The 26,177-nt window shown below is 43.0% G+C and overlaps 1 protein-coding gene across 7 annotated transcripts in view; it reads left to right on the top strand.

The window, feature by feature from the left end:
• Positions 1 to 7,387: 7,387 nt before the first annotated feature.
• The window catches only part of ERICH2 (glutamate rich 2), a 40,662-nt gene continuing 21,872 nt past the window's right edge, over positions 7,388 to 26,177 (top strand). The window contains exons 1-11 of one of the 7 annotated variants that reach the window (XM_054043987.1): positions 7,388 to 7,626; positions 7,714 to 7,762; positions 10,832 to 10,865; positions 13,377 to 13,413; positions 16,993 to 17,026; positions 17,316 to 17,364; positions 17,600 to 17,636; positions 19,309 to 19,344; positions 21,144 to 21,195; positions 21,728 to 21,813; positions 22,899 to 22,993. In XM_054043987.1, coding sequence (XP_053899962.1) covers positions 7,619 to 7,626; positions 7,714 to 7,762; positions 10,832 to 10,865; positions 13,377 to 13,413; positions 16,993 to 17,026; positions 17,316 to 17,364; positions 17,600 to 17,636; positions 19,309 to 19,344; positions 21,144 to 21,195; positions 21,728 to 21,813; positions 22,899 to 22,993 — 517 coding nt within the window. In that variant the 5' untranslated portion in view covers positions 7,388 to 7,618. Of the gene's footprint in view, positions 7,627 to 7,713; positions 7,763 to 10,831; positions 10,866 to 12,141; positions 13,046 to 13,376; positions 13,414 to 16,992; positions 17,027 to 17,315; positions 17,365 to 17,599; positions 17,637 to 19,308; positions 19,345 to 21,143; positions 21,196 to 21,723; positions 21,818 to 22,898; positions 22,994 to 26,177 lie in introns of those variants that run through there. The other 6 variants (XM_054043985.1, XM_054043986.1, XM_054043990.1 and 3 more) reach the window with 6 other exon arrangements.

Below are 26,177 nucleotides of genomic sequence, written 5' to 3'. Positions count from 1 at the left end.
CCACACCCCAACCCCTAGCCCCCTCCTGCACCCAAACTCCCTCCCAGAGCCTGTCCCAGACCGGAGCCCCCTCCTGCACCCAAACCTCTGCCCCAGCCTGGAGAAAATGAGTGAGGGTGGGGGAGAGCGAGCGAGGGAGGACGATGGAGTGAGCAGGGGCAGGGCCAGGGCCAGGGCCACAGAGAAGGGGCGGGGCCTCCCGCTGATATAACTGCCATGGTATGCTGAATTAATAACTCCATCTTCAGGAGAGGCATAAAAGTCACTGTTGATGTAGTTAGATCGATGCCGTGCCAGTGCAGAAACCGCATTGCTTACACTGACTGTTACTGGCTTTGACACGTGACATAATGTTTAATTAAAAATCCATCTTTAATTCCTAGCGACTGCAGGACAGTCCTAGAGGGTTGGGAACCTAGCTGCACCCTGCACCTATTCACTGCTGGCGGCCGGGCGGGGAGCGCGCTCTCTCTTGAGCGGACACCCCACCCACTGCGGGGCACACTCGCTGCTTTGCCGTCCTGAGACAATCCGGGCCTGTCTGCCTGGGGGACCGGCTGCCAAGCGGGCCCCGCAAGCGTCGGGCTCCCCGCTGTCCGCCCCCAGGGAGCGCTCGCCGGTGTAGCAGCACAAAACACAGCCCTCCCCTTTTGCAACTGGGTGCGGTTTCTGCCACGCAACGTGACAGTTTGGTAAACAGTTTGTAAACTTGCTACCGCCTGTCCATGGGGTTGCGAATCAGGAGGGATGGGGTATGTGGTCAAAAACAATCCCGATCTGCTTCCTGATCAGAGTGGCCCCTTTCATTGAATTTGTGAAAAGGGAGGTAGGGTTTGGGGGAAAGGAGCATGCCCCTGAGCCTAAGGTGAGACCAGAGTGGCCCCTTTCATTTTTTCCATTGGCTTCCTTCCTCCTTGCTTATTTCCAATGACTTGGCTGCTCATGCACCTGTCACTGGTCCAGGGATGGTTGCAAAACGGGAGGGATGGGGTTTGTGGTCGAAAACACTCACGGTCTGCTTCCTCTCGGGGATGGTTGCAAAACGGGAGGGATGGGGTTTGTGGTCGAAAACACTCACGGTCTGCTTCCTCTCGGGGATGGTTGCAAAACGGGAGGGATGGGGTTTGCGGTCGAAAACACTCACGGTCTGCTTCCTCTGGGGCAATGGTTCCCAAACTGGGGTTTGTGAACCCCTGGGGATTCGTGAAATGTTACAGGGGGTTCTTGGGAAAAAATTCCCTAATGGCGGACAGCGCTGTCCCTAGGGACCCCGGCACAGGGCCAGCAGCCAGGAGCCCCTGGACTTCCAAGAGCTAAGCACATCAAAACAAGCATCTCTATCACACTGAGGAGATTTAAACGTCAAGACTCCTTATAAGAAATGGAAAGGGAGGTGGATATTTTTTGTTATTTTTAAAATTAAACACACAGCTAGTATTGTTTTTAAAATATTATGAAGAACAAGTTTAAACTTTGTTGTAACATGCGTTGTTTGCCTGGCCTGCTCAAGACCTGAATGCTTGTGTAGGAGGAATTCTTTGAGTTGACTTCTTAAATACCTTCATGCTGTTTCACATCTCATACTCCTTGATGAAACATAGGAGCCTTGTCTTATAACAGGCTTATTCAAAGTGATACAAGCTATGAAAGTGAGATCTTGGAAGAGTGCTGCCATTTTCATAATGTAATAAAAATACTGTAATGATAAATAATAATAATAAATAGTGTGTAATAAGCATGTCATAAAAACAAATTTTATATTTCCAAGATCACTGCTTTTGTAATTTATACTCAGGTAAAGGAGAAAATCCCTAGATATATTCATTTTTAGGAGGGGGTTCGCGAGACTTGACATTTTAGTGAAAAGGGTTCACAGGTTGTTAAAGTTTGGGAACCACTGCTCTGGGGGGATGCTTGCAAAACGGGAGGGATGGGATTTGTGGTCAAAAACACTCACACTCTGCTTCCTCTGGGAAGGTTGCAAAACGGGAGGCATGGGGTTTGTGGTCGAAAACACTCACGCTCTGCTTCCTCTGGGGAAGGTTGCAAAACGGGAGGGATGGGGTTCGTGGTCGAAAACACTCACACTCTGCTTCTTCTGGGGGATGGTTGCAAAATGGGAGGGATGGGGTTTTGTTCAGGGGGGGGGGGTGTGTCTTGCAGACTGGATACTGTGCCCTGATTCCCCAAGAAGACCGTTATTATCTGTGACTGCAGAGATAATAACACAGCATTGAGCATAAAATGAGCTTTAACAATATGTTGTGACTACTTACATTAAAGAAATCCAGTCCACCTTGGTTTAGGAGAGAGACCACTGATTGACCAATAAGAATGAGTTGTTGCAGATTCCCATAGTGCAATTTTTTTTTCTTTTCCATTGTCAGTGAAGCTTTTATTTTGGTGAGTTTTGCACACAGATGCAGAAATGTGGACTTGCGCATCCAAAAGTTCTGCAGCCACTGGTTATGAGCCCAAGCCTTCATTGTTTCAGAAGATTTTTTGCCCTTTGGAAGGATGTAAGATGACGCCATATAATACACTACACTGAATATTTGTGAATCAGCTTCTACACACAAGTTCAGCACACAGGCCTTGCTGTCTTTTCACTGCAGTCCTTGATCTTGGTGACAAATCTGTAGAGAATTACTGGAACCATAAACTCCCTGAACATTAAATCTCACCAAATGAGGGTCAATCCATCCTCATCATTATATCTACTCGTTATACTCCACACCCGTACATAGCCACTATATGAACTTCATACCCTCATATCTCAATGCCTGTACTGTGACCCATCAACCTTTTACCCCCAATCGGGGATATTGCAGATTATGTATTCCTTATGCCACCTGATTTTAAACCAAACTTTGCACCATCGATAATTCTGTACAGTATTCCCTGATAACCAGAAACTTCTATGCTCAAACTCTGTTCACTTTTTTTTTTAAATCATCTTAATAAAAATTTTAAATCTGTTGAAACTGGTCTAGGTCTAGGCGAGAGAATGTCTCAGGGCCGCCCGGGGGGTGGGGGGGGCGAAGTGGTGCAATTTGGCCCAGGCCCCGGGGGCCCCGCAGGGGCCGCCATTAATATGTCGGAGGCTCCCCCTGCATCCGTCTTCCCCCATCCCCCGGCGTCTCAGTGCGCCGTGTTCAGGAGCGGCCCTGGCGCGCTGCAGCTAAGCAGCTGGTATGCATACCATTAAAGCATTTAATGTTTTTAAATAATGTATTTAGTGTATTTTCAAATTATTACAAAGCAAAGCAATTTTTGGGGCCCCTTCCATAAAAAAAAGTTGCAATACTATAGTAACATGTATTTGGAAATGTAAAAAATAACCAGTGAAATACATTCAAAAATTAATTTGTAATAATTTGAAAATACACTAAATTCAGTATTTGAAAACATTAAATGCTTTAATGGTATGTAGACATTTGCAGTTACATAATGGGCTGTCGCTGGGTGATGGTGTTGCTTGGTGCAAATGGGCTGTCGCTGCCTGGGGGTGGTGCTGCTGTTGCCCAGAGCTCCGGGGGGAGCTGGGCTCTGGGTTGGGGGGTGCCCGGCTCACAGGGGCTGGGCTCAGGGATGTGGGGAGATGGGGGTCAGGGGGTGTCCGGCTCAGAGGGGCTGGGCTCGGAGCTGGGGGTCATGGCTGTGGGGGGATGGGGTCAGGGGGTTGTCCAGCTCCTCCCTTACCATGCCGCTTACCCCCTCTACCGGAGCCTCAGCATGCCACATCCAGGACGCCGGGGGATGGGATGGGGGAAGACGGAAGTGGGGGGAGTCTCCAACATACTCCGGGCCTGGGGCAAATTGCCCCACTTGCCCCCCCCTCTGGGCGGCCCTGCTGAAGAGTGGTGACTGGGAATGGGCGGGGTGGGGGAGGGGAGTGTAGCAGATGACAATTTGAGGTGAATATTCTCTTGGCCAGATTCTACTGGGTTTATGGTGCTTTGTGCTATGGACTGGAGCAAAGTGGCTGGTGAACAACCAAGAATCTGGTTAATAATTATTCTCTAAATTCAGCTTTCTTCTTTCTCTCTCTGTGAATTATCACTAATTCAAAATAGTAGTGTGCAAGTTGACTGGATAATGATAATAGCATAATCTCTTGTTAGAACATTGTAAACCCTACTACCTGATTTTTATATAATACACTCACTATACATAATACAAGAAATCCCTGATGTTAGAACCTGGCTATGCCGCTGCTGTAGGGGGCTCATCACCCAGCAGCTGGGGGCCACCATGTGGGCTTGGCAGGGCTGCTGGCCACGGGGACAATGGGTGTGGGTGGTAGGGTGACCAGATGTCCTGATTTTATAGGGACAGTCCCGGTTTTTGGGTCTTTTTCTTATATAGGCTCCTATTACCCCCCACCCCCTGTCCTGATTTTTAACACTTGCTGTCTGGTCACCCTAGCTGGGTGCGATCTCAGGAGTCATGTCCCAGGGATATGCCCCACTCCCCAGCACTGCTCCAGCTCTGAGCTGTCTCCACTGCCACTGCCTGGGACCTGTGGAGCCCCACCTGCCTCCCCAGAGAAAGAGCCACCTGGGATTGGTGCAGAGGCTGGGCCAGTCTCAGCCAGTCACAGAGGATGGCTGGGGGAGGGGGAGAGTGTGGGAGGCTCAGCTGGGTCCTGCCAGGCATGTGGGTCCTGAGGGAGCCTGGCCCGGGTAGGCCCTGCTCCTGCTCCAGCCTGGCTGATTGCACCCCCAAGGGGCTGAAGTTATTCTGCCCCAGGACAAGCTCTGGCTGCGCTGCCGGCTCAGCCTGGCAGACACAGTCACCTCCCATCAGGGCCGGGTATTGTGGCTGGGGGTTAGGGTGTTGGAGAGTAGGTCTCTAGTGGGTCTGGGGGGGTGCTGTGCAGTGGGGGGTGGGGAGATCTATGTGTGTTGGGGCGCTGGGAAGTGTGCAGGGGTCTGGGTGGGGCACTGTGCACTTGTGGCAGTGGGGCGGTGGGGGGCACTGGGCAGTGAGGGAATCTGTGAGGGGGCTCTGGGCGGGGAGGGGCAGGGCACTGTGCAGTTGTGGGAGGGCTGTGGGGGGTCTACAGCTAGGGGGCACTGGGCAGTGAAAGGAACTGGGGGCGGTTCGGAGTGGTCTGTGGGAGGGCACTGGGCATGGGGGTTTGTGGGGGTCTTTTCACGTATTCACACACAAAAACGTGAAACAGCGCGCCTCAATTGTCCAATAGATCAATTTGGCACATTAGCCAGGAGGAAGCAGACCATGGGTGTTTTTGACCACAAACCCCATCCCTCCTGATTCGCAGCCCCATGGACCAGTGACAGGTGCATGAGCAGCCAAGTCATTGGAAATAAGGAAGGAGGAAGCCAGTGGAAAAAATGAAAGGGGCCACTCTGGTCTCACCTTGGGCTCAGGGGCATGCTCCGTACCCCCAAAGCTTACCTCCCTTTTCACGTACTCACACACAAAAACGTGAAACAGCACGCCTCAATCATCTAATAGATCACTGTGTCACATTAGCCAAGAGGAAGCAGATCGATGAAAGGGGCCACTCTGGTCTCACCTTGGGCTCAGGGGCATGCTCCGTACCCCCAAAGCTTACCTCCCTTTTCACGGACTCACACACAAATACGTGAAACAGCGCGCCTCAATTGTACAATAGATCAATTTGTCACATTAGCCAGGAGGAAGCAGATCAACCAAAGGGGCCACTCTGGTATCACCTTGGGGTCATGGGCCCACCCAGAAGGGGAAGAAGCATGATGGGAGCGCAGGGCCGGGCTGGCCAGTGTGCATCTGGCAGCTCCCGGTTTGTAAACAGTGCCATTGTACTGGGCTGGGTGGAGCAGGGTTGTCCCTGCCGTGCCATGACCCATCTCCCATTGCCCCCGGCCAGCCTGTCGCTCTGAGGACTCTGCCCCCCATGTCCCCTGTCCCCATTTCCCCCCTTGGGGACCACAAATATGTTTAGCACCAGGCCCACAAAAAGTTAATCCAGCCCTTTTTGGGGTGCAGGCTCTGGGATGGAGTTGGGGTGCAGGAGGGTTGCAGGCTATGGGGAGTTTGAGTGAGGGGTGCAGGCTCTGACCTGGGGCATGGGATTGGGGTACAGGAGGGGTTGCAGACATGTGGGCTCTGGGAGGTAGTTAGCAACTCAGCACGTTATATAAGAGAAATGAGCTGCAGTGATTTCATATAGGCATAGAAACTGATAGAAGACACTTTTACATATTCAAAATATGAGAGACAGAGTTGAAGGGAGGGAGCGTCTGTACAATATTTCACCGCATTCAGTCTCCTGGCTGGAGCAGTAACGTAGCCGTGTACAGGGCCGCCCAGAGGATTCAGGGGCCTGCGGCAAAGCAATTCTGGGGGCCCCTTTCATAAAAAAAGTTGCAATACTATAGTAACATGTATTTGGAAATGTAAAAAATAACCAGTGACATACATTCAAAAATTAATTTGTAATAATTTGAAAATACACTAAATACATTATTTAAAAACATTAAATGCTTTAATGGTATGTATACATTTGCAATTACATAATGGGCTGTTGCTGGGTGATGGTGATGGTTAGGATGGGGTCGGGAGGGTGCCCCATCCCTTACCATGGCGCTTACCCCCTCTCCTGGAGCCTCAGCGTGCTGCGACCAGGAGCGGCCCCAGACAGCGTTGGAGCCATCGCGCTGCAGTGCGCCAGGGCCGCTCCCGGACGCGGCACGCTGAGACACCGGGGGAAGACGGAGGCGGGGGAAGCCTCCGACATATTTGTGGGGGCCCCTGCGGAAAATTGCCCCACTTGCCCCCCCCCCCTCTGGGCGGCCCTGGCCCTGCAACACTTGTATAGGATAGAGAGGAGCTGCGGTGATTAAGCTTTGACAGGCTAGGAATTGGAGGCCTGTGCCTTTAAGACCCCAGTCTCAGGAACCCGCCCCCTGCTCCGAGGCTGACATGCAGCGTCCTGTGAGAACAACAAAAACAGCCTCTGCCCCCCCTCCCCCCCACACCCCTAGATTAGCGAGCACAGTGGGTGGCTCATCCCATGGGGTCACTGTCCCCCCTCCCTAAACGGGGGTTTTGTATCCACACGGGGTCTGGCAGTGTCTCCCCCCCCCCCCCGCTTAACCCCGGCTCTCACCCCCCCACCACCCATTTTTGCCCTTCAGCCCCTCTTTTGCCGCTAGCTACAGTAGCTTGAACCCCCCCAGGCCAGTAAAATCCTGCCCCCTGCTCAGACCCTGACAGCCCCCCCCCACTGCGATTTGCCCCCCTTCATCCTTTTTAACCCCCCCAAAGAGGAGGCAGCAAATCGAAAGTAGAAGTAAGGGCAGAGAGAGGGCAGTGGCTACCACGAAGGTTACTGGGCATGCTCAGTTCGAGTGAGCATGCTCAGTACACCCAAGGTAGCAAAAGGGGAGCGAGAGCTGTTTGTGCTACACCGGCTGTAGTAGGGAGGCTGTGGGCGGAGCAACACCGGCCCGTCTGCCGGAGCGTTGCAGGCTGGGCCCTGTTCTTAGCTGTTCTTTGCCTTGGCGCCGCTGTTGCCATGGCTACGCTCCGGCAGCCGGGCCTGGCTCCTGCGCTCTGGTTCTAGCTGGAGGGGGCCGGTCACCCCGCCAGGAGCTTGGCCTGCGACATGAACAGGTAGCGGGTCCGCTGCTTCTTCCCCGGCGCCTTTCCGTGCCTGGGGAGTGCGGCCCCTGCTTCTAAACACCCTGCTTTTGTCTCCAGGTGTAATGCGGTCTGGGGCCCAGGGACTCCCAGGACGACAACCCCCAAGGTAAGAGATTTCCCCTCCCCCCACCCAGGCTGCCCACTGCAGCCCCCAGGTAAGAGATTTCCCTTCCACACACACACCTCTCTTCCACTGCAGGCACCAGGGTAAGAGAATTGGGGAGTTTGGTGCCTAACCTGCTTAGATGCTTTTGAAAACCCAGTAGACACCTTAATATCTTTAAAAATCTACCCCTGGATCTTGTCTCTATGACTCAATTTATTCATCTGTTAACAGGTGTAATATAATTGCCCAGCCTCATAGGTTATGAAAAACACATCATGGACCATGAAATCTGGTCCTCCCCCCCCCCCGTGAAATCTGGTCTTTTGTGTGCTTTTACCCTATACAACACAGATTTCACAGGGGAGACTGGCGTTTCTCAAATTGGGGGTCCTGACCCAAAAAGGAGTTGCAGGGGGGTTACAAGGTTATTTTAGGGTGTCACGGTATTGCCACGCTTATTTCTGTGCTGCTTTCAGAGCTGGGTGGGCAGAGTGGCAGCTGTTGGCTGGGCATCCAGCTCTGACGGAGCACCCCCCCAGTAGCAGCGCAGAAGGAAGGGGTGGCAATACCATATCATTGCCAGGGCCGGCTTTAGGCCGATTCAGCCGATTCGGCTGAATTGGGCCCCGCGCTGCAGCTATCAACCCCGCCCCCAGCTCACTTTCCCGGCCCCTCCTCCCCTGCCCTGAACGCCCCGCCCCCTCCCCTGCTGAAAAGTCTGAAAAGAAGCAGGGGCGGGCCAGCAGCACAAGGTAAGCTGGGGTGGGGGTGGGGGCGCGAGAAGGGCTCCGGGGAGGCGCGGCCCGTTTCCGCAGGGCTCTGGCCTGGCCCGGTCCCCGCGGAGCGGCGCGGGTCTCCCCCCCCCCCCCCTCCGCGGCGCAGGTCTCCCCCCCCTCCACGGCCCGGGTCTCCCCCCCCCCTCCGCGGCGCAGGTCTCCCCCCCCCCCCTCCGTCCCCCCCTGCGGCGCGGCCCGGGTCCCCTCCCCCCCCCCTCCGTCCCCCCCCGCGGCGCGGCCCGGGTCCCTCCCCCCCCTCCGTCCCCCCCCGCGGCGCGGCCCGGGTCCTTCCCCCCCTCCGTCCCGTCCCACGGCGCGGCTCGGGTCCCTCCCCCCCGTCCCCTCCCACGGCGCGGCTCCCCCCCGTCCCCTCCCACGGCGCGGCTCCCCCCCGTCCCCCGTCCCCTCCCGCGGCGCGGCTCCCCTCCCCCCCCCCCCGTCCCGTCCCGCGGCGCGGCTCCCCTCCCAACAATAACTTTGGTAGGGTTACCATACGTCCTCTTTTTCCCGGACATGTCCGGCTTTTCGGCACTCAAACCCCCGTCGGGGGGGGATTGCCAAAAAGCTGAACATGTCTGGGAAAATGGCGGCTCTGCTCCTCCCCTGACTCTTCGGCTCTGTTTAAGAGCCGAACTGCCCGAGCACTACCGGCTTCGGGCAGCCCCCATGCCTCCGGACCCTGCGCCGCCGGAGCCCTGGAGGGGAAGTGCCCGGCTGGGGGTGCAGGGTCCGGACGCAAGGGGGCTGCCCGAAGCCCAAGCGCTACCGGCTTCACGGTTTGCCGGGCAGCCTCCAGACCCTGTGCCCCCGGCTGGGCGCTTCCCCTCCTGGGCTCCAGCTGTGCTGGGGAAGCGCCGGGGGCGCAGGGTCTGGGGGCTGCCCGGCAAACCATGAAGCTGGTAGCGCTCGGGCAGCCCTTTCCGTGTGGCTGTGAGTGGGAGGGAGGAGGGGGCGGAGTTAGGGCGGGGAAGGGGCGGAGTTGGGACGGGGCTGGGGTGGGGAAATGGGCGGGGCCAGGGCCCGTGGAGGGTCCTCTTTTTTTGTTTATTAGATATGGTAACCCTAACTTTGGGAACCCTTCCTTTTTTGGGTCAGGACCACTACAGTTACAACACTGTGAAATTTCAGATTTAAATAGCTGAAATAATAAAATTTGCAATTTTTAAAATCCTATGACCAAGAATTTGACCAAAATGGACTGTGAATTTGTTAGGTTCCTACTCATAGGAGTGATTTGTGGCTTAATTGGTGTCAAATTCTGCCTTCTAATGTATGCACATTATGGGCATTAGTAATTGCTGTCCTAATCGAGAGTAAAATTTGTCTTTTACTTTGATCTTCCTGGTTGTGTAAGGCACTATATACTTTATTATATGAATTATTTATTGTTTTCTGTTCTTTAAAGTCTCCCCCCACACCTTAAATGTAGTCTTGGTAATACTCCAATAATTTATGGTACTTTATCAATGTAAATGATCAAATTTCATCTGCTTTTGTAGCATGCATGGCTGTTCTATTTTCAAAAGTTAAGTTCCCCTTTTTTGATAGACAGGATTTTCAAGAATTAAGCACAAGACACTTGATGCAAATATCCTTCATATCTCAGATGTGCATATAGCAATCAGGATCTCAGGAATGCATCCTGCACAGTTGTAAATCCTGCACATAGTTACTCAATATCTCTTTGGTGAAAACCACTTGATATCAAGACATTTTTATTTCAGTGTCTTGTTAGGCCTAATTTTGTTGTTAGTATCTGGTATTATATCATCATAGTTTATGTTGTTGAGAGTTAAGATTGTGTCAGCACTTCCATTATAAAACCCTATTTTTCAGGACTTCGTAAATTTTCTGTAAAATCTCCTCTACACCTAGGCAGAAATTTGGTATACCAAGTCTAAAGAAGCTATTTTTTCCTTTGTTAATAGAAAACTTTTTAAAACTGAGAATGAAATATATGGGTTTGCTGGTTTCAAAAGCATGTAAAAATATGTTTGTATAACTTGAAAGCTAATTTAGTTTAAAATACAATCTGACATGTGAATAGTCCCGACTTCACTGCACTCCCTCTTTTGTATATTAAAACAAAGGTAAAAGTTGTTAATGTGAATGGTAACCTTTGTAAAGGGGCTTAATTTCTATAAGAAACAGACTGATTCCATTTAAAAGAGCATTTTGAAGAATTATCTAGTTGGATGAATATTGAGATGCAGCTAACAAATTTGTTTACTGTCCCCATAAAAAAAAAAATTCTTAATGATAAGTTGAATTATTTTCCTGTCAATTTTTTCAGGTCTCTGGAATGCTGGAAGTGGTTGGACCAGATGGTATTTGTTATAACTTATCAATTAATATAGGTTTTTTTAAAAGAGAAGAATTATGTTGTTATTTCCAACATTCAAATTAAAAAAACTGTAAGCTATTTTATTTGCTTATAAAATTATAAGTAAGCATATTTTTTTCATCCAGCCATTTTTATTTTCTCGAACTTAAGGGTTTTTTTTTTTGTTTTTTTTTTTTTTCATTTTTTAAAGAAACGTTCCTCATATTTGCAGCTTGTCTTTCGGAGTGGTCACATTCACACTTTTTCAAAGCTAATAACAGTGTAGCGATATGGATCTACCTAGTGGTGTTACCCAGTGAATTATGTAGTTCACATCTCTGCTTTCCAGGAAATTGCACAGACCAAGGAGTAAGAATCTGCTAACAAGCTTAGAGACCTAGTATGGAAATACATATGAAAATTCCCAATCCTGTTCCCAAGTTCCAAATTAAAAATGAAGGGAAATCTTTTCAACACCTCTCCTCACACTAAAAACATAAATTCAGATCATGAATTTGTGTGTGATCCACGATGGTACTTAGGCAGTTAAGTCTTAGGCACCTATCTCCATGATAGGGACAGGTTTTAGCACACATCTGGTTGATGTTGCCCATTGGCTGGCTTCAGTGGCTCCTTACCTAGTATGCTGGCTTTGTAGATCACAGTCTAAGGCTCCTATCTGTCCCCATTCATTGTATAGGAGCTTAGGCGCCTACCTCAGGCTTTGTGGATCGCAGTGCTGTTCTTGTGATGTTTCTAGAAGCCTAGAAGTTAGGTGTTGCGATGCTGAGCAGTGTAGCACCTAAGTCCCTTCCTGCATCTGGGCCTTTGAAACTGTACTGCACAACTGGCTGTGTCATAAAACTGAAACTCCATGTACCATATGCAAACTTTGGAAATTAATTGTCTCACAATCTGTATTTATTCAGATAATTGCACATGCCTCTTACATTTACAAAGTCATCTTGCTTTAGTTTTTTTGGTTCAGTGACCCTAAAAGGTTTTTAATTGTCTGTATTTATTTATATAATGATACAATTTTTTATAAAGAAAACTGGCCCTATTTCTGATTTATAATTATTCAGAAGGAAAAAAGGTTGTTAAAATATCCTCTTTTGGCAGTTGCTGAATACAATGTTAGATGGTCTATACCATGCATGTTCTGTCCTTTCAGCATAGAGTCAATGGTTCGGTATAACGTGTTTGGAATATACAGCAAGCCATTGAGCAAATGCTATTGATGACCAGGGACTCCATTGAGTATGCTTAGGTAGATGTTACTGTAGAGTACTACAGTATTTCACATTTCAAATATATATATCTCTCTTCCTGGCTATTTTCTAAATTTGATCTCCATTCATTCACAGGAGAATGTTAATGAACGAATAGTTCTAAAATCTTTAGAAAGGAAGGAAGACCATACAGAATAATAGGACTTCACAAGATTTTAAAAATCCCCTTTAGTCTACTGAATAAATGTTCCTTGTGAAAAATACTTTAGGTCTCCTCTGAGTGATGTCAATGAGAATTTGCCATTGATTATATAGTAGCAGGATTTGGTCTTTAAACTTTCCAGAAAAACTGAATATAAATTGGCTTTATGCACCCAAATTGTTTTACAATAACATTATGCAGAACAAGAAAAATTAGTGACCATTATGCACTCAACAAAGATTCATATTACCGTATACTGTACACTTAGACTGTTTTATAACTAAGGAAGAGAATGTTGACAAGACCATGGGATTTATCCCTGACTCTAAAAGTTCTGTGTGAGTGATTAACTTCCACTTGGATAGCCATGTGATATAGACAATATGGACCCGGTTTAATGTCTCATCAGAGGTACAGTATCCTTAATTGCATTTTCAACACTGGTTATAAGCCCTAATTCTAGTATGAAATTTGGACCCACAGTCTTCTGGTCCAAGGATGAGTGCTACCAACTGAATTATAATGGAACTAAGAAAATTGTAATTTATTTTTTTTAAATTATATTTTACAATAGTTTGATATCAAAAAGGAAATGTACAAAGAGAAGATTCTAGAGTTACTCTCACATCACCAACATTAAGTCTGTTCTATGTAACATTTACAAGTCCTCCGTATATAAAGGCAAAGAAGACAGATAATACAGAAACATTTTTAAAAATGGCATTGTATTAGAGATTTTTGAACACCCAGGTAATGTCAAGAAGAAAATTAATATCTAAAATGAAAAGTACTAATGTAATTTATAAACTGACATCTTAGCCATCCGTTAATAGCTCAGTGTTTTGAAATATTCAGTGTTTCAAACATTTTCTGTTGTCTGGTTTTATAAACCATTTTCTTATAAGCTCACTAATAATTCTCAAGTGCAATCTACATTGGTAAATATATAGAAACTTTGACAGCCCAACATTAACTGTATACTTTGATAATGAACTAATTGTGAATAGAAAAATATACAGTTTAAGAAAACATGGTTTGTTCTGTGTTGTGCTTAATACATCATGTACATCTTTCTGTTTAGATGGATTTATTCTAGAAGCCTGCTTGACAATGTCAAGGTAAGAAAAGAAAGACACAGTCTTGGCCCCAAAAAATGTCCAGAAGTTTTCTGTTGTGTGAGGCAAGCTGTAAAGGAATGTGAGTTGGGTGAATTTGGGGAGACCTGGTGGTGGAGGAAGAGTCAAGGCGATCTGCTGATGGCCTCCCACATCCACCATTTATTGGTCCTTTATATGTATTTAAAAGTAAGTGAAATGAGTTTTCATTGGATCAGTATATAATAATATGCAATCTTTGGGGCCAAAAAGCTTCCTTCTTTAGGTTTTGGAAGTTTGTCCCAAAACCATGATACGCCTCTACCCCGATATAACACGAATTCAGAAATAACACGGTAAAGCAGCACTCTGGGGGGAGAGGGGGCGGGGCTGCGCTCCGGCGGATCAAAGCAAGTTCGATATAACGCAGTTTCACCTATAATGCAGTAAGATTTTTTGGCTCCCGAGGACAGCATTATATCAGGGTAGAGGTGTATATATAAAATACATTGTTTGTTTTATTTGTTTACTGTGATTTGCAATGATACAATACAAAGTGTTACATTCAACTATCATTTCATATATTAAAGGTTCTTCTATTGCATTAAATTGATCAAGCACCAGAGGAGTCATGCACAATGGTCAAATCAAAATTTTCATACAAAAAGGGCACATTGTGAAAGATTAAAAAAAGGTTAAATATAGCATTTATTATAATTGTGATATGACTGTAAAATGTCATATTTTCAAGTACTTTCTTAAGTTAAATTCACATATTGTACTTCAAATATTATAGATTTGTACTAGTGATACATTTTTATCAACCAGAACTACCAGTAAGCATCTTTTCAGTTAACTCATGCTTGTTCCTGACCCAAAGGAGACTTTTTTCTTCTATTTTTTTTTAAACATTTTGAGACTGTCCCATATTGATTAAGTCCCTATCAAGGTGCCTTCTGGCCAGGATGGATAAAAAGCAATGTTGGTTTTTTTAATTATTGTTTTTTATTTTTGATAGGTTTTTTCCTCAAAAAACATTTTATCTAAAGATAGTTTTAACTAAGATACATTATAGCTCAAAGATATCTCATCATGGAATAGGGATTATAAATTCTAATTCTATAGTATGAGACAATATATTCATGTAATGTTTAAGAAAAGTTTTGTAAATGACTTCTAATAGTTCATGGATTAGGGACCCAATCTTATGGGGTTACACAGGCTTCTGTATAGATTATTTAGGTTAATCTTTCTATCCACCCAATGGGACTCAGTGCTCAATCTAGAAGATACCATCAGAGATACTTAGTTTTGCAGTTCTCAAACTGTGGATTTGTGTCTCCAGAGGTAACATGCTTGCTAACAGCAAAAATGTTTTAAAATAAATAATATATAGAGGTGAGAAATAACACACCTCAACTCTATTGTCCCTCTGCAAATTTGTGTACACAGAGTCAGTCCCTTACCTCTCTCTAAAAGTGCAAAGTTTCAAAAAGTTCAATGAATTGTGGGGGGCGGAATAGATCTGGACAAGGAGAAGAATTCTGGAGATAAATGTGAGAAGCGAGAGACATATGCTTATTTTGTTAAAATATTGTATGTTTGCTGTTGAAGAAAAAAATCCAGAATACTTAACGTGGTGGTTTTAGTTAAATAAAATAATTTAAATGTCTGTCTGGTGATGTTCTCCTCCTAATACAGCATGGCAAGAAAATCCTCCAAATATTAGTGATTAACCTGTTGAACTGGAGACAGTTCACCTCCCAGTGACTTCCTAAATATCTCTTCAGTTACCTTTGGTAAATGAAATAACCAAACAATCATTCATTTTCTGATATAGCTGTAAAAGTAATCTGAAAAGTTTTCAAAATAAATCACTGTTTAAAAATGTATAGTGTGTACCTTCTAAAAATGAAACCTACATCTATCTCTGAGTTGTGAATATGTGTTAAGGTTATAACAACCAACAAGAATGCACTTTTATGTAGAAAACCGTGATTAAATTGAGTCTTCCTGACTAGTGATTTAAATCATGATTTAAATCAATTTGATTTAAATCAAATCCACCCTGCTTCTGGGCCACAATAATTCTCTGACCTTTCTGTGTTGCACGGCTCTAGAGGCTGCTCCTGAATCTGTGAGCTATCTCCTCTATTTGTCAGCGATAGAATGCCACGCAAGCTTTCATAGGAGTAGAGTGTTGTATATATTTGTTCTTGATGCCAGACAGAAGAAATATTATTTGACTCTTCTTGCTCCCTCCTCCCTCCCGCGCACCCCCCCCCCCCAGTAGTTTAATGAACAAGAGCTGTCTGCCACCTGTTGTCTCTTAGATAAGTTTTAGAAATGTAAAGAAGATTAAAGAAATATTCTTAGCCATTAATAGAGACCAAAGATATGTCTCCCCAGCTAGTTCTGGAGTAATTTTCTTGTGTAGGTCCAACCACATGTCTTTAATAGGAATGGAGAAAAACGGTGACTAGATGGACCCAGAAAAGGGAGTGGTAGAGCATAGGTGCTGACTCCATGGGTGCTCCGGGCCTGGAGCACCCCCGGGGAAAAATTGGTGGGTGCTCTGCACCCACCGGCAGCTCCCCGCCCAGCTCGCCTCCACTCCGCCTCCTCCCCTGAGTGCGCCACATGCCTGCTTTTTCCCCCTAGCTCCCAGGAGGAATGTGGCACGCTCAGGGAAGAGGCAGGGCCAGGGAGGGGATTTGGGGAAGGGGTCCAGTAGGGGCAGGGAGGGGGTGGAGTTGGGACTTTGGGGAAGGGGTTGGAATGGGGGCGGGGCAGGGGCAGGGAAAGGGTGGAGTCAGGGCAGGGGGACTCGCGCACCTACTGGTGCTGGGGAAAGTTGGTGCCTATGTCGTAGAGTGCAGGGCATGGCAAATTTATTTTAATGAATCTCTAATGGTGAAAAGACTGGTGTAAATTGGACATTTTAAAAAAAATCACTCTGAGTTAAAATGCCTGAACCTGGTTACATCATTGCTGTGTGATGATGTACTGGTGCTACACAGTATAAAAAGTCCTAGCTTAGATAAAGGCTAACCTATACTGAGGAAAGTTGGCTCACAGTGGAGACACAAGTTTTTCTGAAATCATATTGAAAATGCCTGTGCCCTGTCTACACTAAATAGCTTACTTACAATATTAGTAATATCATTGCAGCTGAAAGTGTTTTGTACCTACTAATATTCCAATTCAGCAAAGCTCTTAAATACATACTTAAGTCCTAGTGAGCTCAATAGTAAAAACATAAGGGATTTACAGAATAGGGGATGGACTTCAGCGTGTGCTTAAGTGCTTTGCTGAATCAGATCGTAAATCTGGTTATAATTCTTTCTAGTGTGGGCCCTAATGCCAAAGCCACCATCCAGGACTTGTACAAACCCTGGAAAAGGCCTGGGTATTTTTTGTTGAGTCAGACCTTAGAGTCCAGATTAAGTAATTGTTTGCAGTAATTGCAGTTGTGTAAGAATTCGGTGCCTTCTAGATTTATTTTATTTTGTTTTGTTTTGCTACCACATGTCCACTTGAACAAACTGAAATTCCAGTGTTCAAGGAGTATGTGTTCATACAAATGTCTGTGTTTTCTACTAGGCAGAACTGTTTAGAAAGGACAGGTGCCATAAAGGTAAGACTTAGTTTTCTATAGGATTTACTTCGGCATCTCTTTCATGGGCAATTGATGTTTTTTGTTCTTTATTTAGCTATTGATATTGAAAAACAATAGTGACTGCTGTTTGAAATTTTCGTATGTGTGGTGAAGAAATTTCAAAGCTCCAATTCTGAATCCTGGTGTGGAATTCTGTTGAAGTTAGTGGGAATTTGCATCACTGCAAGAACCCTCATTAATGCAGGATGGGTATCTTAATTAATTACAGTGGTTTTCATTTTTAATGTTACTATTATTGTTATTTTAGGACCAAAAGAATGGACAAAATGGCAGATTACATGTGTTTGGTCCAAAAGGTAAGTGACCTAATAATGATTTAGTATTTGGAAGGTTTTTATTATATGCTAGCTTTCCCTGATTTAAAAAAATCCAGTAAGCAAGTTTTTGAGTTGTTTAGCAGTTCAAATTTTAATTGCAACTTTGAAACATTTTACAATATCTGTCACAGTCAAAGAAAGTTTAGAATTGAAAATCAGAATTTGTACTAAGTATATCAGAACTTTAAACAGCTGTTGTTCATTTGTTTTTTAGAAGAAGTGATTATTGAACCAATTCAAACAATGCCATGGTAAGATGATCTCTTTGGTTTTGCAGCTGATCTATTACATGCCTTTTTAAGCAATTAGAGCTAGATAATGAAATCATTTGTCACCCAATTAATTTTGAAAGGCTGGAAATGCATGGATTAACACTTTAACCTTTGGTTCAGTTGGCACCATTGTTATTTAGATGCGGTATTTAAAATAGAATTTAAATCTTGATGATATTGTAGAAGTACATATTGTTTAAATTAAGGCCTTTACATTTTGAGTTATTGAATAGTTATTTTCTTTCAGTTTGATGTTTTTACTGCTGTAGATTATACTTACATAAAATTTTCAGAAGCTATGAAAACATTTTCTGTTGTGCATAATCTTTTGGTTTGAAAATAATAATAGAATTCATGTATAAACTAAAATTAGAAATATTGATTAAAATTAATGAAAGATTTATCTAAGGGCCAGATCCTGTATCACTGAAGTCAGCAAGAGCTTTGCCATTAGCCTTAACGAGTGCAAGTTCAGGCCCTGAATGATCTCAATTGCTTTGAAAATATCAACCACTATATTTAAGCAACAGAGGGTCCTGTGGCACCTTTAAGACTAACAGATTTAAGATTAAAATTTCTGTTAGTTTTAAAGGTGCCACAGGACCCTCTGTTGCTTTTTACAGATTCAGACTAACACGGCTACCCCTCTGATACTTGACACTATATTTAAGATTCTTATGAGATTAAGTGAAAACTGTGAAAATTTTTCCAAAATAAGTTACCATGGCCATTAGACTGCTCCCATAAAAGTCCATAGAAACATCCCATTAACTTCAATGGAACAGGATCATGCATCATGACAAGATCCCTTCATCCATATAAGCAGTCAAAAGGCAGTTGTCGCAGTACAGTAAATGATCTAAGGTCACATTTTTTTAGAAGTGGTTTGTAAATGTGGAGTATAGGTTTTGTACACATGAAAAGGTATGCATGAAAAAATGTGAATATTCTTGTTAAAGGCTGTCTGAAAATTTGGCCCCTGGTGATTATCCAAGATTGCTCCAAAAATTATCCTTCCTTGCTTTATCTGTCATGTCAGTAAAACTCAACTTGGGGTGCCAGTTTTTTATCTCATTTACACAAATGTAAACTTGGAGTAACTCCAAAGACTAAATGGGTCACATTGTTAAAAGGGAACTCTTGCTCCTGGATATGTGCATTTTTGCAGATATTTTTGTGCATGCAAACTGTATTTGCACGTGTAATCTGGTAGGTAGCTGGACTTTTGACCTCTCAGTTTTCACACAAATATAATTTACCTGGAAATTGTAAAATAATAAATAATAGAAATAAACCGGTAAATTTTGCATGGGTATGGAAAAGCTTGTAGATGCAATTTTTTTAAGCCACTTTTTAATACTTGGTCTTAAAATTCCTGCTAAATGGACTGCTCTTGATGTTATGATACTTCTCTTACCATAAGACTCTATAAAATTGCTTTAGTTACTAGGTTTTTTTCATTGCTGGAATTGGAATAAATTCCATTTGTGATTTTCCTGCTCCCCCGAACAATCATTATGTAAAATATAACTGCAATTCATTACAATGTGTAGATTAAATAAATCACTAAATCAATATAAAAAATTTGGAATATTCATCTCTAGTAAAAGAGTAATTATATTATAAGAATGGGTATTGTCTCTTTTTCTAGCCCTGAGCTGTATTACAGGCAGTTAATTGAATGGAGGTATTTATTATATGAATATGTAACCCCTAGTTTGTATAAGTATGTTGAGACTGTCTCCATATTTTACTGAAGTTTGAAAACTCTTATTCAGTTAAGGGTACTCTGTAGCACCTAACACAGTTGGAAGAATTACCTGTACATTTTCAAAAGTTAGTTCACAGCTGCTTGTTTCCTGTGTTAGAAAATGGGTATAAAAGATATGAGAACATCTTCCCTGCAATCTGGATGCGATCTATTTATCTATTCTCATTCAGTTCCATGTAGACTTTATCTGGTGAATCTTCCAAAATCATTTTTTGGAAAAGTCATCTTAAATTAATAGAAACACTACATTATAATGGTCTTGAACAATCAGTGTAAACTGGTTAGTACCTGTAGTAATAATCACAGGCATAGAACTTATTTTAATATTTAATTAAAAGGAGAAAATAGGAGTTAACTGCTATATTGCATTTGATTTATTCCCACTCACTAGAAAGGCCTATTCCTAATCAGTTATGTATAGGCCTTCTTATGTTTTGTATGGTATGAATTTGCAAAAGTGATTTTTGGATGCCCACTTTAAGATACTTTAAAGGAGTCTGATTTTTCAGAAAGTATTAAGCACCTGCCCTTTGAATATCAGACACCTTTTAAAGTGGTTCGAGTTGGGCACTCAAAATCACTTTTGGAAATTTGATCTAGATTCTTAAGCAAAAGCATTAGTTAAAGACAACGTCAGGCTAATGAACCAAGGTATGTAGGAGTTATATCATATATAAGATATGCCAATATATAGTTTGTACAGACAACATATTGCATTTTCTCCATTTGCATGCATCTACTCTCATTTTCTCAAAACTAAGTAATACTTTATTATTTAAATCCAAGAGTGCCTTATTCAGTTTAATTCTTGTTTTTAGTTGCATACTGTCTATATCAATATTGTTGAGGAATAGATATTAAACTCCATCTGTCCATGGATTTTTTTGTTGTATTCAGTGTCTGAGTAGCTTTATCACCTATGTGAGCTAATGTAATTGGATTTTAAAAGTGTTTGGGATTTTGAAAGGTAATAGGAGGTATTAGACAAACATTCCCTCAGACTTTGTAACTGGAGAAAATACTTTTTTCCAATGAACAATCTGTCATTATTTGTTAAATGGTGTCTACTGGAGTTTCTATTTTCTGAAATAAAAATGAAGATAAATAATGAACTTGGCACTCAGTTAGCTGGCAGCTTCATATGTTCACTGACTTAATCATGCTGATGATGATTTGGTTATTTGTGGAAACTATTGATGTTATTGATCTACTTTCGAGACTTCAAATGACATGCTGTTTTGGGGATTTGAAGATTCAAGATGCAAAAATCAATGTTGAAAATGAATTTCTCTGTGATCCCAACTTTATATTTTTGTGCTTTAATGTAGCAAGCTACATAAACTCTTTTTGGGAAGCATATTTAGTTGCTTAAATCAGTTGTCATTGTCATTCTGAGAGAGTTATTAAAAAGGTACAGTAAATGTTTGTGAGCTGTAAACTAGGAATGTAAATACCATTAAAAAAGTTAACCATTTAAACGATTTAAAAATATTTTGTTTAAATGGTAAACCAGCTGGGGCTGCTCTGGCCGGCCGGCCTGGAGGTTAAGAGTTAAGACAGGTTAACATTATAGATCCCTACTGTAAACACACAGGGAAGCTGATGATATATCTGAGAACTGATAATTAATAAATGTGATTTCCACTACTAATTCATTTAATCAGCACATGCCATTAAATAAAATATAATTTTTTTTCATTAACTACAACATTTAGTATGTGTAGAAGAACAGGGGAATATTCTCAACATGGATGGGGAACTAATCAGGTAAAATTTGTCTTCTGTGGCTTAGTTGGGCTAGTTGCTAAAGATTGTTCTTTACGGAGATTGATATGCTGTAGGATGGTAGTCTTGTACCACAGAGATGTGAGGATAAAATAATTTACAATTTTAACCATTTTATTGACTGTCAAAGTTTGAAATAGCTATTCAGCATTTCTTATACATAAACAGAAATACAGTTATCTCTGTTGTATATAATCTATATAAAGAAAGACGTAAATATTCAGGTTAATGACTTGCCTCCAGTGAGGGCTAAATTCAGCACTGGGTTTTTATATCACAATATACATTTAAATGAAAGGGAAAAAATGGCATCATGTATTGAGGCCGTTGTACAGATCACAGCCTTTTTTTGTTTGTTTTGATTTTTAGTGGGGCAAAGGGCAGATGGTACAAATCTTGGATAGCCACAAGTTCACAAGTATCAATGGAATGAACATAATTATATTGCAGTTAATGGCAATATTTGATTTGTCTTTCTTTATGTGAAAAACCATTTTAATTTAAACCAAGGCAGCATGGATTTGGACCAGAATCTACAAACAAAGTTTATACCCCAACAAAACAAATCTCATTATGTGCAGCTAAATCAACTTTTGAAAAGTAAGTCTTACATCTTTGTAGCTTGCTAGGTGCATTTAAGAAAAATGGGCTATTAAAATATTAACTTTGTGCTTTTTAAATAAATAATTTTAACCCTTTGGATTAATGCTTCAGGTACTGGCCAGTCAGGAGCACTCTGACAGAGGAGGATGGATTTATGGTCACTGGGCGGAAATGCTGGGCTGGAAATCTTGCTAAAATGAATATCAAATGGCCCTGTGTCCCCCATCACAACTTAATGACCACTTCCTTGGGCTGGGAACTAACAAGATTTGGGGGGATGTACATCAGAAGGACAAAAATTCTAATATGAAGCCTAGGTTGGTTTGGTGTATAGGCAAGACAAAAGCACGCTGATAGCACGAGCATTGGTTAGGCAGCTCAGATGACTGCAGCCAGCGTGGATTGTCAGTGCGTAGAGTGAGCAAGAGTGAGCTGGGCAAATAGTATCCTGAGCTGCCAGAGAATAATCAGAAAACATTAAACAGTGCAGTGTAAACACTAAGCAATGTAAAAACACAGCACTGGACAAGCTACTGACATGGCTACCAAAAAGCCCTACTATACCCAACCTGAATCAACCTTCTTCTTTTTTTTTGTTGGAGAACCAAACTGAGCTCCAGGTTGTCCTTGGATTAATTATCTTAAAAGAAAATGGATGTAGTAAAGTCCCTGGAAATCCAAGGCAGTGGAAGGAGACTTCTTGGGATGAGAGCTGGAGCTCCTGCTGCTGTAGGGAAGCCATGGCAGAAGAGAAATAGTAACTAAATTTACTTTGCTCCCTTTTGTTAATTTATAATTTTGATTAGGAGAATTCTTAATCTCACCATCAATTAAGGAATATATCTTATGTCAGGAAATATCCATCATGTCCTTCAAAAAGTGCACAGTCATCCAGCAGGCAAATCACTTTTCCATAAGAAGCAGTTATTAATTATGACAGGGTTATCATATCTGTCTTATTATTTTGGTGCTGCTGCTGTTACATCTCTGTAAAAATTGGCTTAACCTAGAGATGTGTTATTTTTAGTCTTTTTATGATGCTTATTTAATTTTTTTTACTGTAAATAATATCCAACATGTAGATGGGACGCTTCTGCAAAAATTATAAAAAAGAAAACTTCATCTAGGATTCAAGAGACTAATTTAAGATCACCCCAGTACATACAAGAAACTACAGGTAAGATTTGCACTTTCTTCACTGAGTTACAGACAGGTCTTTTATTCAACCAGCCACATCCCCAAAAAATGAATAACAAATGGGTAAGGAGTAGAGATTATAAAGTGATATTAGTTTCTGTGCTTCATGATTGTGGAAAGAATAGGATTTTCTTGTAAGGACTGAATGTGATATCTGAGGCCTTATGCTCCAGCTTTTTTGCTGCCCCAAGCAGTGGGAGGAAAAAAAAAAAGATAAAGCCCCAATCAGCGGCACTTCAACAGCAGCTGAGCCGTGCCGCTTAATTCTTCGGCGGCAATTCGGCGGTGGGTCCTTCACTCCGAGAGGGACTGAGGGACCTGCCGCCCCTTTCCATTGGCTGCCCCAAGTAGGGTGACCAGACAGCAAATGTGAAAAATCGGGATGGGGGTGAGGGGGTAATAGGAGCCTATATAAGAAAAAGACCCAAAAATCGGGACTGTCCCTATAAAATCGGGACATCTGGTCACCCTAGCCCCAAGCACCTGCTTCCTTCAGTGGAGTTAACTTGTTCCGCCACTTGTGCAGGGAAAGCCCCTGGCGGGCCGGGCTGGTTTGTTTACCTGCCGCGTCCGCAGGTTCGGCCGATCGCAGCTCCCAGTGGCTGCGGTTCACTGCTCCAGGCCAATGGGAGCTGCTGGAAGCAGCGGCCAGTACATCCAGGAGCTCCCATTGGCCTGGAGCCGCGATCGGCTGAACCTGCGGACGCGGCAGGTAAACAAACCAGCCCCGTCCCACCAGGGGCTTTCCCTGCACAAGTGGCGGAACAAGTTTGGGAACCACTGCTCTAGAGAATATCTACAGTGTTCATGGAAGACACTGTTCTCAGTTGTATTGAAAAGGGGCTAGAATTTCATAGCTATGACACAACAGAACAGCACATGCCATCAGAGAGCATGTACAATATATTATCTGACTTTGGAGGTTCTGAACTTCTAGAACTCTGTTTGCTTCAGTAATATTGTATTGCATACAAGAAGACTTGACCCCATATGAAGTGGTTCTGCAAAGGAAACTCCACATTAGGTTGTGCAGATTTTTCTTTTGTTTAATAAATGTCTCCATAGAATACCATATATTATCATTTCTCTTTTGGAAATAACATTAATTGCACAATAACACTGCATTTTTTTATCCCTTGTTTGTTTTAATTTTATAGAATTTTATACACATGAGCAATTAAAAATTGATTTACGCAAACTACATCATGAAACAACAATCAGTGAAGCTAGGACAGATAGTATCAAATCAGAAGTCGTTGGTTGGTTCAAGTGAAATGTATCTCTGAATCCCTGACAATTCTCCATGCAAATATTTTCTATTCAAAGTTGCCTTTTATTATTTCAAAAAATGTTTTTTGCTTAGGAGATTGGTATGGGGAAAGTGTAGTAGTCTGAGGCTTAATTTGTACCTTTTAGACACAGCCCACAATAAGGGGTGTATCTCAACCACACTACCCCAAAAGGAGCACTGGTGGCCTTCTGTCTTTGGGGAATGCAGAGGCTGCACCTCTTGCTATTGCTCTTTTTCTTGCGGTGCATCTGTCTTTTCCTCCTGCAGCCAGCTACTCTGTGTTTTGGGTCTGAGGAAAGGGACTGATTTCTGCTTTGCTTTTAGCCCTGGTCTACACTACAAATTTATGTTGGTATAATTATATCACTCAGGGATGTGGATTTTAGCAACCTAACTCCCAATGTAGATAGTATGTGAACAGGAGGGCTTCTCGCATCAACATAGCAGCCGCCTCTTCGGGAGGTGGAGTACCTGTGCCAGTGGAAGGTCTCCCGTTGGCGTAGGTAGCGTGTCCACTAAGTGCTACAGCTGCGCAGCTGCACCTGCTGCTGCAGCGCTGTAACTGTAGACAAGTCTTGATTTAGGGTGGGCAAGGGGGTTATGCATGTGTGCAACTGCTTATGCTGTGCACTCATATCAGGGCCAGGCACAATTTGGCCCAAGGTTTATAAATTGCCTCCAATCCTCTACATACACTTCAGGCACTAAAAAAACAAAATAAATTAATCAAAATAACATTTAATAAAATACCATATAATGTTAAGGTTGCATAGTTAGAAATACAAGAAGTCACAATATGCAAAAGTTAAGATTCCAGCAATGTGACTGTATTAATATTGCTGTTGGGACCCATAACTTACTCTTTTTCTGGTTTTTTTTTTTTTTTTTTTTTTTTTTTTTTTTAAATAAAGGAAAATAATATGGAAAATCTTTAAGGTCAGTAGGGAATATAAAATACTGTTTCTCAGCATGGTTACAGATCTTCTCTAGCGGTAAAAAAGTGTTATAACACAGACACCACTAACTGTGGCAGAGAACTATGTGCCAGCACTATGCTTGTAGGGTATATGGGCCATTAAAAATAGATCCATCGTGCTGTTCGCTAAATGCTAAGCTAGCAATTCAGGTTTTCAGAATAATCTAGAATCAACCAAGAAAATAATACTTGTAAGTCTATTTTAAAAAATATAAAGTAAACCTTACAAAATAGCAAAGTTATTTTAATGATTCTTTCAGTGGAGTTAACATCCTGTTCACATTGTCCTCTGTAAATTACAAGCTGTTTCACTTTCTGCTCAGGTTCTGCAAGCCTCATTTCTTGTCTGCAATGGCAGCACAGTAAGCAGCCTTTTATTGTGTGATTACACAGAATGGGAACATAGGATGCAAAAAATAGATTTTAAAAAACTTCATTTCTAATCTCTATTTCTAATGAAATAATGTCTGCTCAGATGTATGCAGTTAGTTTAAATAGACCTATAAAAGATCTTTTTTGTAGAAAGTTACAAGGCACTAAAGTAGCCTGAAATAAACATGGTAAAATCCCTAGTTTATAATGGGAACTGTTTTATAATATTAACTATAGTTGTTGCTACTAGTGCAATTGCTGTAATATAAAAACTAAACAAAGTGAAATCAGTTACTAGTAAGTGTAACCTATTCCTGCCATTTCTTGTCATCCGCCAACCAGTCATTGGGCGGCACTTTGTCAGAATGTTGCCTTCCTTTCAAAGACATACTGTAAAACATGATTCAATTGGTCTGATCAAAAATAAAATAAGTAGAGAGAGAGAGAGAGAAAATCCAGTTTTACTCCAGAGAAACAGCCTGCATAACGTATTTATTCTTAATTTCTAAACAACATAGGTAGGTA

This window comes from Malaclemys terrapin, chromosome 11 (genome assembly GCF_027887155.1).
Source record: "Malaclemys terrapin pileata isolate rMalTer1 chromosome 11, rMalTer1.hap1, whole genome shotgun sequence".
Lineage (NCBI taxonomy): Eukaryota > Metazoa > Chordata > Testudines > Emydidae > Malaclemys > Malaclemys terrapin.
Note: the sequence above shows the minus strand (reverse complement) of the source record. Positions and strands in the feature narration are given on the sequence as shown.